The 13,641-nt window shown below is 33.6% G+C and overlaps 1 protein-coding gene across 4 annotated transcripts in view; it reads right to left on the bottom strand.

Annotated features, from left to right (window-relative positions):
- The window catches only part of ELP4 (elongator acetyltransferase complex subunit 4), a 257,653-nt gene that overhangs the window by 216,556 nt on the left and 27,456 nt on the right, over positions 1–13,641 (bottom strand). For all 4 annotated transcript variants that reach the window (XM_074401283.1, XM_074401284.1, XM_074401282.1 and 1 more), the window contains exon 3: positions 9,055–9,176. In XM_074401283.1, the coding sequence (XP_074257384.1) occupies positions 9,055–9,176 (122 nt within the window). The remainder of the gene's footprint in view (positions 1–9,054; positions 9,177–13,641) is intronic.

Raw genomic sequence — 13,641 nt, 5'->3', positions numbered from 1 at the left:
TTAAATAAGCTCTCACAGTAGCCAGGAAGGAAAAAAAAAAGAGTGAAACCCTGGGGTCAAACAGCAAATTTCCGGCTCAACTCACACTTCAGAGTAGTAAGCATTGAAAAGTGTATAGTAGACAGCCTGAAAATTTTCAGAACAAATAAAATGTTGACAAAGTAAAATAATAACGGGAAAATATTCTGATTATAGCTCTGCTTTCAAAGGACTCTTCTAATGGTTGTACCTATACGATGAACAAAAGATACATAGTTCTAAAACAGCTTTAAGGAAATATAATAAATGTCATTATATAGTCTGGAAAAAGTAAAAATGTGTGGAAAAAAATATTATTTATAAGGTATTGAGTATACTAAAGCTTGCAAAGTAGACTGATACCAAGGGTCAGAAAATAATTTTTAATTGTTTATAACATGATAGAATATACTGCTTTTGTTCTGCATCTGCATATGATTACAACTTTGGAGTTTAGCAAAGTAAAAATGTTCAGTGGTATACTGGTCAATTATGGGTTATTATTTTAACTTCATTCTTATAGCTTTCCCATTTTTTGGCAGAAGTAGGAAAACAATGGTTGCATCTGAGATATTTTTGTATTCTACTCACTCAGAAAGACCAGACTATACTACATGCAATAAAAGCAAACAACTGCCGACTCACTGTATTCAGACTTCTAGTTTTTGTTTTCTGATCAGTGAATAACAGATATATGGCAAATATAAACTTTTAAATCTTGATACCAAATGACAGAAGAAAAAGAAAACTTTATAATAGTAGTTCAAATTTTACAGTGTTTAGCAAATAATTCTGCTTCACCTAATTCTAAATCAACTAATATTTTTATACTGGTTAAGACTAAAGAATCAAATTAAGCAAAAGATAAAAGGTACAATGAATCAGATCTTAACAAATGAGTTCAATATTTGGGTAAAAGTCTGGTATTTTGAGGCACACTATAAACCCTTCAAATTATTAAGATACTATTTTAACTTTTACTTATGGGCGTTAAAGTCCATAAAAAAGAATTTAAAAGATGTTAGTCTAAATTTCAACATGTTATATGTATTGCTTTGTTATTAAATGTTCTGTTGCTATGTTAATTCATAAAATATGATACGGTTTATTTTTAATGAACTCTTTATGACTTACGGTTTATTACAAAGTAAGCATTCATTTTGAACTATGAGAGATTTTCTAGATATTAAATGTGGGAAGTTTCAGCTTGATTGAATTTGAATTATTCATTTGCTATTATATTTGATATTAAAATATTACATACTGTAAGCTTTTGGTAAACATCAAGGTTGTTCTGGTATGCTGACAATTATGTATCTATTCTGAGTAAAATTTTAAAAATACAACTTTTCAGCATGTTTAAAGCATCCTAGCCTCCTACTTTCTTTCAATTGTGGCTGATGCTAGACAGTGCATAGTCGATAACAGATAATTCAAAAGTTAATACAAGAATTTTTTGCTCTAGAACTTAGATACTTCTTCACGCAGGAAATGTCATCACTAGCTAATAAATCAAATTAAGTTTTAAAACTGACTTTGGCATATTATGAAACAGCTATTTAAATTTACTTCTAAAAATTCTTTTTTTCTCCAGTTCTAAAAGTATTAACAAATAACTTATTAAGAACTATTAAAAGTATGTAAAATATTAATATTTTCAAGCTCTATAAAAATTTTGTGTGTGCATCTGTATAAAATTTATTTCATGAAAAAATCAGTCCACTAATACATATTTAAATCTTTGAACAGAGAAAAGGTAATTTTTACTATTTTATGAAACATTCTCATAGAAAGTTTTCAGGGAAAATACTCATCACTACAACTATATTGGAGATGATGGAAGAAAATTCCTTTAGACAAAAAAGTTAACTGAAAAATACTTACCATATGTGTTTTTAAATGCTTTAATAACATCATGTATACTGTTCTATAGGATTTTCTAAGGGGTGTAATTTTTCAGCATTACATCTTAATGCTGACTTCGTCGTGAAGGAGCTTTGACTACAATAGGCATGAATATGTTTTCAAAGGATGATGGATAAATTGCTGGGTGGTTATATAACACATCTTAGGCAGCTGATGGGCTTTTTATCTTTTACTTGTCTTTTAGTTATACACAGCTTTAAGATAATTATGGTCTATAAGACTGTCTTTTCCCTATTCTTGTACAGAAATATTTGCCTTGGTTATAGGTTCTAGAAATTCCCAATCATATATCATAAAATTAAAACTAAACAATTAGAGTATTTTTCTCTTACATTGTATCTCTTAAACACTGTTAACTCCTTGGTTTTGGTCATTCATTGTTGGACTATTTGATAAAAATAAAGTTCTAAATATAACTATAATTGAGTTCTGCATACTGAAATCCTATGTGAACATTATGCAGAAAAACCTACTTATCTGTGTTAGTATTCAACATCATATTTTACATTACAAAAATATTTTGTTTATTCTTTTCAGAGAGATGTTAGACATGTCTTTGCACTGGTGTTATGAAGAATATAAATAATTTAAATTTTCATCAGTTATAATTTTTAAATATAGTCTATTCTAAACATACACAAAAACCAGACCACATTAACATAGATATTATGTTAAAAACAAGACTCTTGTACTTTTTCATAGGAAAATGAGAATGGCATATTCTTCTTTTAATCACAGTTTGTACAACATTGTAAGTGTGCCAAAAAATCATATACTGTTTTACTATTCCAATATGTAAGAAATATAAAATGACAATATTAGGAATTTCAGAACTATTACTAACAGGTAAAATGACTGTATTAAGTACAAAACCAGATACACTTTCAGAGTAGCCTGTGCGAAATATGAAAACATAATCAAAATTCAATCAGTTAAAAAATGAATCACTAAATATTATTAATTTAGGGAAATGTCAACTCTGTAGATTATTCAGCATATAGGAGCTTTGACTACTGTCAGTACTCATCTACATAAGTGGCTTTATTTAAAAGCAAATAATGACACCGATAGTAAACAAGTTAATTTTTCCTAAAGATCACACATTCAATTTTACGGTTAACATATAACTTCATTGACTATCAAATCTGAAATGCTATATAAAAACAAATCTAATGCTTAAGACAATTAAGTTTTTTTGTCAGCAGTAATATATTTGATAATACATTATAAATGCACAAGATAAAGCATAATGAATATGACAACACTAGAATACATTCCTTAGTTCAAAACTAGAGACAGCAGAGTGGTGGTTGTGAGGGGCTGGAGGATGGACGAAATGAAGAGATGTTGGTCAAAGGCTATAAATCTTCAGTTATCAGATGACTAAGTGCTGAGGATCTAATGTATAGCATAGTAACTATAGTTAATAATATTGTATTGTATATTTAAAATTTGCTAAAAGAGTAGATTTAAAGTGTTCCTACCACACCAGAAAGGGTAACTGTGTACAGTGTTAAATGTGTTAATCAACTTGATTGTGGTAATCATTTCACAATGTTACACATACAGCAAATTATGTTGTATACATTTTACATATATATAAAAGAATTCATATATATAAAATATATAAATTTCTATTAGTCAATTATATCTCAATAAAGCTAGGGAAGAGAATGGAAGAAAGTCAGAGAAAAATAACAACTTTAAAACAAAACGAAATCTATGATAGTCTGGAGCAAGAGAATCCTTTAATGTAGTAGTTCCCAACCCTTTTGGCACTAGGGACTGGTTTGTGGAAGACAGTTTTTCCATAGATTGGGATGGTTTCTGGATGATTCTAGAGCATTAGATTTATTGCACATTTTATTTCTATTATTAAATGAAATAATTATATAACTCACCAAAACGTAGAATCAGTGGGAGCCCTGAGCTTGTTTTCCTGCAACTAGACAGTCCCATGTGGGGGTGATGGGAGACAGTGACAGATCTTCAGGCATTAGATTCTCATTCAGACTGTACAACCTAGATCTCCTGCATGTGCAGTTCACAACAGGGTTCATGCTCCTATGAGAATCTGATGTTACCACTGATCTGACAGGAAGTGGAGCTCAGGTAATAATAAGAGCAATGGGGAGCCGCTGTAAATATAGATGAAGCTTTGTTCATTCACTTGCTGCTCACCTTGGGCTGCACGGCCTGGTTCCAGTACTGGTCCATGGCCTGGGCGTTGGGGACCCCTGCTTTAATGCATTAATAATTTTATTATTTAAGGCTCTCTAGTGAAACTGAACCAATAGGGGGTATGTGTGTGTGCAAAGATATTTATTGTAAGAAACTGTCTCACATAATACCAAGACCTGCAGGGTAGGTTGGCAGGCTAGAGACCTCAGACAGTTAATAGTGTAGTTCCAAACCAGGTCCATTGGTCTGAGAACCAGGAGAACCAAGGTGTAATTCCAATTTGCAGGCTGGCAGGCTCAAGACCCAAGAAGAGTTGATGTTTCAGTAAGAGTCAGATAACAGGAAAAAGCCAATTACCAAGTTCAAAAACAGTCAGGCAGGAAAATTTCTCTGACTCAGAGGATGGTTAGCACTTTTGTTTTATTGAGGTCTTCCACTGACTGGTTGAGGGCCACCCAAATTAGGGAGGGCTATCTACTTCACTCACGTCTACCAAATTAAATGTTAATTCTATTCAAAACACCCTCACAGGAACACCTAGAAGAATATTTGACCAAAAGTTTGGGTATCATGTTTCCTCAGACTATTCATATACAGTAAGCATTCGTCATACACTGTAATAGGCAATAGAAATATAGCAATGACTAAAACAGGGACGACTTGTACGGAAGAAACACAACAAATACAGAAGTAGTTTATAAAGCATATAAGGTGAAAGTAAGGCTGTGGAGAAAAATAAGGCAGCTAAGAGGATTATGAGGCCTGGAGAGTAGGAGTAGGAAGCTGTAACATTTATTAGGGTAGTTAGGTTAGGCCCTGATGAGATGGTAACATTTGAGCCAAGTCTGAGAGAAGCAAAAAAGTTCTTAGCAAAGGGAACAGCAAATCCAACAGCCCTGATTTTGAAGCATGCCTAGCAAGCAAGGCAGTTCATATAAACAGAATAAAGTCAGGGAGAGATATTAAGTAATGAGGTCAGACAGGTAAAGGGGAGGTAAGAGAATATTAGCTAGGGCCTTGAAAGTCATTATAAAGACTGCGGTCTTTTTTGGAGAGTTTTGAGTTTAGATGAGTGGCATGATCTGATTTATATCTGAAGAGGATCACTCTGAATATTCTGGTGAGATCAGACTGAAAAGAAGCAAAGACAGAAACATGGAGGCCAAGCAATAAATAATTTATGTTCGAAGTAGTCATATTTTAGATATATTTGTATTTCCTGAGTAATTGAAGGAGAGTAGAGGAGAAAAAGAGTTAAGGATGATTCCTTGGTTTTAGGCTTGAGCAAATGAAAGATGTGAGATGGCATTAACTGAAATGGGAAAGGCTAAAATAGGAACAGGTTTGGGGAGAGCAGTTCAGGAGTTTGGTTTTGAACATGTTAAATCTGAGATCTCCAATAGACTAAAATAAGATGTACTGTAGGGAGCTGGATATACAATTGTAGGCAGTTAGATGTATAGAAGGCAGTAGCAGCCCAGGGTAGGTCCAAGTAAATCATAAATTTTAAAGTCATCAGTATGTACATAGTACTGACATCTTTGGGACACACATGATCAGCGAAAGAACAGCAACACAAGAGTTCTAAGGTCTGAGTCCTAAGACACATCTAGTAAAAGCTTAAGTAAATAAGTAGGAACTAGCAAAGAAGAATGAGAAAAGTGGCTACAGAGGAGGACACCAAGAAAGTGCAGTATCCTGGAAACTAAGAGAAGAAAGTATATCAGGGAAGAAGTTATCAATGATACCAAGTGCTGCTGATGAACCAAATTAGATGAGGCTTAAGAGATGACCACAGTAATATACAGTCCTCTAAATAAAATATCTGAAATTTTATCTCTATCAGAATTGCTAGGGCAACCAAAGTAAAGGGAAGGAAGATAAAATTAAGGTCATAACATGTTTTTGGAAGACTTTCACAAGGTCAAGTGTTATCCTTATTTCATAAAAGAGGTAATGTACAAACAAGTTGCTCCAATTATTTAAAAAACAAAACTTGTACTTGAACATAAATTTACTCTGAAATTCAATATTTCTTAGAAATAGCTTTATTCAGATATAACAGATACATAAAAAACTGCCCATACTCAATGCATATAATTTGGTAATATTTTACAAAGATATAAAGAGTCTTTAAAAAGTTCACGGTAAAAGTGTATCATGAAAAAACTATGCATAACTTGCAAAAGTTTTCTGCACCAAAATAAACTCATATTAATTTTGTCTTAACAGGATCTGGTTTGAGGCACTAAGAAGTACTAATAGCAGTTTAAAAGAGCCCCATTAGAGCAATGTGAATTCTGCTAAAATTGAAGTAAGAACAAATATCAAATTTATGGTAAACCTTGAGATGAAGAATGGTAAAAATCACTGATGCTTTGAGAATAGTTTATGGGGACAATGCCCCAAAGAAATCAGCACTCTACAAATGGATAACTAATTTTAAGAAAGGACTAGATGATGGTGAAGATGAAGGCTGCAGCTGCGGACCATTCGCCATCAATTTGCAGGGAAAAAACTCATCTTGTTCATGCCCTAATTGAAGAGGACTAACGATCAACAGCAGAACAATAGCCAATACCACAGACACTTCAATTGGTTCAGCTGACACAATTCTGACTAAAAAATTAAAGTTGAGCAAACTTTCCACTTATGGGTGCCAAAACTGTTGTGCCCAAATCAGCTGCAAAGAAAAGAGCTTTCGATGGAAATTTTGAACAAGCGGGATCATGATTCTGAAGCATGTCTTCAATGAATTATAACAAGCAATGAAACATGGTTTTACCAGTATGATCCTGAAGAAAAAGCACAATCAAAGCAATGGCTAGCAAAAGGTCGAAGTGATTAAGTGAAAGCACGAGTGGACTAGTGAAGAGCAACGGTCATGACAACAGTTTTTTGGGATGCTCAAGGCATTTTGTTTGTTGACTTTCTTGGGGGAGAGGAAAAGAACAACAACATCTGCTTATAAAGTGTTTTGAGAAACTTTTCCAAAGATTTAGCAGAAAAAATGTCTGGGAAATCTTCACTAGTGAGTCATTCTCCACCATGACAAGCTCCTGCTTATGCCTCTCATCTAACAAGGGTATTTTTGAAAGAGTTTATGGGAAATCATTATATGTCCATATTACAGTCCTGATTTTGTTCCTCCCAACTTCTTTTAGTTTCCCAATCTTAAAATACCTGTAAATGTCACAATTTTTCTTCAGTTAAAGTAAAAAAGACTACTGACACGGTTAAATTCCTAGGACCCTCAGTTCTATTTATTTTATTTTATTTTTTAACTGCATTTTAGGTTTTGGGGTAAATGTGAAGAACATGCAAGATTGTTGCATAGGTACACACGTGGCAGTGTGATTTGCTGCCTTCCTCCCCATCACCTATATCTGGCATTTCTCCCCATGCCATTTCTCCCCAACTCCCCACCCCCCCATTCCTCACCTATTTCCCCCCGACAGACCCCAGTGTGTGATGCTCCCTTCCCTGTGTCCCTGTGTTCTCACTATTCAACGCCCGCCTATGAGTAAGAACATGTAGTGTTTGATTTTCTGTTCTTGTGTCAGTTTGCTGAGAATGATGGTTTCCAGGTTCATCCATGTCCCTATAAAGGACACGAACTCATCATTTTTGATAGCTGCGTAATATTCCATGGTGTATATGTGCCACATTTTCCCTGTCCAGTCTATCTGCGTAATATTCTACGGTGTATATGTACCACATTTTCCCTGTCCAGTCTATCATTGATGGGCATTTGGGTTGGTTCCAGGTCTTTGCTATTGTAAACTGTGCTGCAATCAACATTCATGTGCATGTGTCCTTATAGTAGAACGATTTATAATCCTTTGGATATATCCCAGGTAATGGGATTGCTGGGTCAAATGGAATTTCTATTTCTAGGTCCTTGAGGAATCGCCAATCTGCAGTTGTTTTTCCTCACCTAATGTTTTTCAGAGTTCTCTTATTATATGACTGTGTAGAATATTACCTATTAGATATAATAACTTTTATATGCATGAACATTTTAATTTCCTTAGATACCTTTAGAATGAAACTATGATTAAAGCTTGCAGTAGGCTGGGTGCGGTGGCTCACGCCTGTAATACCATAACTTTGGGAGGACCAGGTCAGAGAACCCTTTGAGGTCAGGAATTCAAGACCAGCCTGGCAACATAGTGAGACCTCATCTCTACAAATTCAAGAGAAAAAAACTGCCTAAAGCTGGCAGTAAAAATGGCAAATATTGTAATGCCTTGGAACCAGTTTATTTTTTCTTGTGCCAAATAGAAATGTAAAAGATTTAAAATGTCTTATCAAGCCAATTTGCTGATTATATAGACATCCCTTTTGTTTTCGTTCCATTATTTGCTTTAACTCATATAGTTATGATTTCCTATGCTTTTATCTAATAGTTTTAGGCTGAAAATTCAAATTTCAAATTTCTTTTAAGGAATCTTAAGAGTAACAGTTAAGTCATACTTCGTTAGTAGTACAGAAAAGCTTAGATTTTGGAAAATTTGCTTTGGCTTAGTAGCAGTCAAAATGAAGATGTTAAAATTAGTAGTAAAAAATTAAAGAATATTTTCCCCTTTCTCCAATAATAAGTGTAAACTAGAACTTTTTGCTATTAAGCATGACTTTTGTGAATGCCTGGTCTTATGATTTTAATTAGTGTCAGTTTTTCATAGTTTAGTATTTCCCCACCTCTCATATGAACCTTAAAAAAACTGTTCAAGAACACTAGTTTAAAATGTAACGCCATGTTCAAATAAAGTTGATACTTTTTACTGAGATTTTAAGAAACGTATGGTCCCATTAATGCATTTAAATATTGTTTGTATATATATAAACACATATCTTGTTTACACATATAAACAATATTTTTTCATGAAACATTCAAAATGCAATATTAAGTTCATATATATTCTATACCTGTAAAATGTTGGCAGGGTCCTCGTTAGCAGATGCAACCAACAAAGTATGCCCACTGACAATTCCTTCTGCCAGGAAATACTTGAAGAGCAAAGATGAGTAAATATTATATTTATCCTCCTCTGAAAAAAAGAAAAAGTTACAGTTAGAAATATATAGCAAGAGAAGAATCAAATGGCTGTCAAACAGCAAGCACCCTCATATGTTTTTATAATTTTTTTCCTTAAAACAAGTATATGAGGTAGAACAATAATTATGTATTCCTGAGGTACAGACAGGCTAAGAGATTTATAAAGAATGTCAGTGAGAAATAGGTACTTTTAATAGACTTTCTGGTTCCAAGTACTACATCAATTTGATATCCACAAAATTACCCACTGCACATACATACACACTTCAGGTATAGGGAACTTCACTAGTAAATTTAAACATTTTAAGGAAGAAGTAATACCAATACTTAAACACCTTAAAAAGGAAAAGGAAACGATTCCTGCTTTATAGGCCCATTATTACTCTAACATCCAAACCAAAGAGTTTTACAAAACTACACACCATTATCAAATTTTAGGAAGTCATTACACCAATCCTACATGTACTCTTTCAGAAAGGAGCAAAGAATGAAACACTTCTAAACTCATTTTATGAGGCCAGTATTACCTTAAAACCAAAACTAGACCAATATACCACAGAAACAGAAAGCTACAGACTAACATGCTTCATGCAAATATATGAAAACAATCCTTTGACTATCATAAAACCAAATCCAGTTTAAGTATTTATGTTAGATAATTATAATTTTGTTTTAAATACTGTAAAACCAAATCCAGTAATATTACATCTTCAACTTTACATATGAGATCTACAAAAAACCTATAGATAACATTCTTAATGGTAAGATAGAATGCTTTTCCCTTGAGATTGGGAAAAATGGAGGCAGATCCACTTTCACCATTTCTAATCAATATTGTACAGAAGGCCTTAGCTGTGTAATATTACTGGTTTTGGTTTTATGGCATTCAAAATCAAATTATAATTATATATGATATAATCATATACATATATAGTAATATAATTATATTGTAGTTATATAATTATATAGTAATGCAATACAATAGAGTAATTATTATATTAGGGCAATTATATTGTCATTATATAATTATCCTATGGTTATATTGCATTAATATATTTTATACAGTAACACATATATCATATTACTGGATTTGGCTTTATAGTATTTAAAGAATATACCATACTAACACTATACTAATTATACTCTACTATACTAAATATTAATTATACATTAATGTATTATACTATGTTTATAAATTTATACTAAATTTATACTAAATTTCAGTATAGTATTATACTATACATAATAGTAACAAATAATGGGAATGAAAATTTTAGAAATCCTACTTTCAATTAAACATTTTGGATAAATTTTACAAAATATGTGCATGAAGTGGTTCTACACTGAAAAGTACAAAACATTCTGAGAGTAAAGAAGACCTAAATAAATGGAGAGATATATCATGTTCATGGGATAGAAGACTCAAATCTTCAAATTGATCTGTAGATTTAATGCAATCCCAATAGAAATCCTAGTAAGCTTTTTGGAAAAATTGACTGAGTAATTCTAAAATTTACAAAGAAATTCAAAGGTCACAGAATACAGTTGATAATGTTTGGGTCTGTGTCCCTGACTAAATCTTATGTCAAATTGTAGCTGGAGGTGGGACCTGGTGGGAAGTGATTGGTTCATGAGGGTAGATTTTCCCTTTGGAAAATTTACAATTTGACGTGACTAAATCTCATGTCAAACTGTAGTTGGAGGTGGGGCCTGGTGAGAAGTGATTGATTCATACAGGTGGATTTCCCCTTTGGTCCTATTCTCATTATAGTGGGTCATCATGAGATGTGGTTGTTTAAAAGCGTGTACCACCTCCCCACTTTTTCTCTTCCTCTTGCTCCTGCCATGTGAGACACACCTGCTTCCCCTTTGCCTTTGGCCATGAATGTAAGTTTCCTGAGGCCTCCCCAGCGACACTTTCTGTACAGCCTGCAAAACCATGGGCTAATTAAACCTCTTTTCTTTATAAATTACCCAGTCTCAGGTATTTCTTTAGAGCAGTGTGAGAAGGAACTAATATAACAGTCAAATAAATTTGAACAAAGAACACATTTGGAAGACTTAACACTTTATTTCAAGACTTACTATAAAGCTACAGCAATCAAGGTAACATGGAATTAACAAAAGAACAGAAAAATAGATCAGTGGAAAATAAAAGTGTCCAGAAACAAATCAATAAAATCGGCTTTTGACAAAGGTAGGGAAATAATTGTTTTTGTAACAAATGGTCCTACGATAACTGAATTTCCATACTTAAACAACAAAAAGCAATAAAAACTTCAATCCTGCCTCATAGTACACTCAATAGAAAAACACAAAAACTTCCATCTTACCTCTTGTACTAGTACTAAATATTAGCTTGAAATGGATCACACACTTAAAAGCCGAAACAATTAAAACTATTAGAAGAAAATGTAGGGAAAGTCTTTGCAACCTTGGAGTAGGCAAACGTTTCTTAGGATATTGAAGCATGAACAGGAGAAAAAGATGGATAAATTAAATTTCATCAAAATTTTAAAAATTTGCCTTTGAAAAGACAGTGAATAGGAAGATATAAAAAGGCAAACCACAGATAGACAGTATTTGCAATACATATACTTGGTAGAGGACTGGTATCCAGTACATATTTTAGCAACTTTTACATTGCAATAAGAACACAAACTATACAACATAAAAATGAGCAAAAGATGTGAACACATCCTTTACAAAAGATGATACATGAATGGCCAAAAAACATTAAAAGATGTTCAACTGACAATCATGTGGAGCAAATAAAATGCTCCAATATTGCTAATGGCAATGTAAAACAGTGTAACTACATTAGAAAAGTTTGGCAGGCCAGCTGTGGTGGCTCACACCTGTAATTCCAGAACTTCGGGAGGCTGAGGCAGGTGGATTGCTTGAGGTCAGGAGTTCGAGACCAGCCTGGCCAACACAGTGAAACCCGTCTCTACTAAAAACACAAAAATTACCCGGGCATGGTGGCGCATGCCTCTAATCCCAGCTACTCGGGTGGCTGAGGAAGGAGAATCACTTGAACTGGGAAGCGGGAGGTTGCAGAGAGCTAAGATCACGCCACTGCACTCCAGCCTGGGTGATAGAGCAAGACTCAGTCTCAAACAAAATAGAACAAAACAAAAACAGTTTGGCAGTTTCCAAAAAAGTTAAAAATACACTTATTATAGGATCCAGAAATTCTACTCTTGGGTATTCATTCACCCATGAGAGTTGAAAATACAGGTCTGTATAGATTTATACAGAAGGTTTATGGCAGCTTTTTTATTAATAGCCAAAATTGAAAATAAGTTAAATGTCCATCAACTGGTTGCTGAATGGAGAAAACAAATGATATATTCATAAATGGATTATTACTCAGCAATAAAAAGAAACTACTAATTTACAGTACTTTCTTGGTATCCTCAGGGGATTAGATACCAAGGATATCCAGGATTGGATATCTAGGATACCCTATGAATACCAAAATCCAAGGATGCTTAGTACTTTACATTTTGCCCTATGTATCCAAGAATGTGGTACATGCTAAAACAGAGGGCTGACTGCACATGCAACAACATGGATAAATTTCAGAAGACATTATACTAAGTGAAAAAAGCCAGATATAAAAAAAGTATATATGGGAAAATTGCAGTTACATGATATTCTATAGAAAGCAAAATTAATCTCTAGTGACAGAAAGATTAGGTGTTGGGGTCAGGAAACTGAGCACCAGGAAACACTGTATGGTGACAGAAGTGTTTTATATCTTGATTATGGTGGTGGCTGCATGAGTATATACAGTTCTAAAAAGTCACTAAAATAAGAAAATGGGCTTGGCACAGTCACTCACTTCTGCAATCCTCGTGCTTTGTGAGGCCAAGGTGGGAGGATTGCTTTGAGGCCAGGAGTTTGAGACAAGCCTGAGCAATACAGCAATACCTCATCTCTACAAAAAATAATAAAAAAATTAGCTGGATGTGGTGGTGTGCACTGGTAGTCCTAGATACTTGGGAGGCAGAGTTGGAAGGATCCCCTGAACCCAAGAGCTCAAGGATGCAGTGAGCCATGATTGTGCCACTGTACTCCACACTGGGGAAGAGAACGAGAACCTGACTCAAAAATAATCTGATAAAATAAAGAAATGGGCACATTTTATTGTATATAAATTAAAATTCAATAAAGTTTATTTAAACAATTCCCTAAAGTACAACCAAAATATTAGGTGGTGAGTTGTTTAGATACCTTCTTAGCATACTATCTTAGAAGAAATCCATGATTAAAAGTATAGTCAATTTACACCAAGTTTAATCTTATATATTAAAAAACATAGCTAGTTCTTCAACATTATTCATCACACGTTAAAGTTTAATATCTACAAATCTACAACTCAAAAAAGGTACTTAATGATTTAGGGACATTTTATGAGAATTTTAGTGGGTTACAGAAAAGGAAAATGTTTT

This window comes from Saimiri boliviensis, chromosome 6 (genome assembly GCF_048565385.1).
Source record: "Saimiri boliviensis isolate mSaiBol1 chromosome 6, mSaiBol1.pri, whole genome shotgun sequence".
Classification (NCBI taxonomy): domain Eukaryota; kingdom Metazoa; phylum Chordata; class Mammalia; order Primates; family Cebidae; genus Saimiri; species Saimiri boliviensis.
This window is presented reverse-complemented; position numbering and strand designations above follow the sequence as displayed.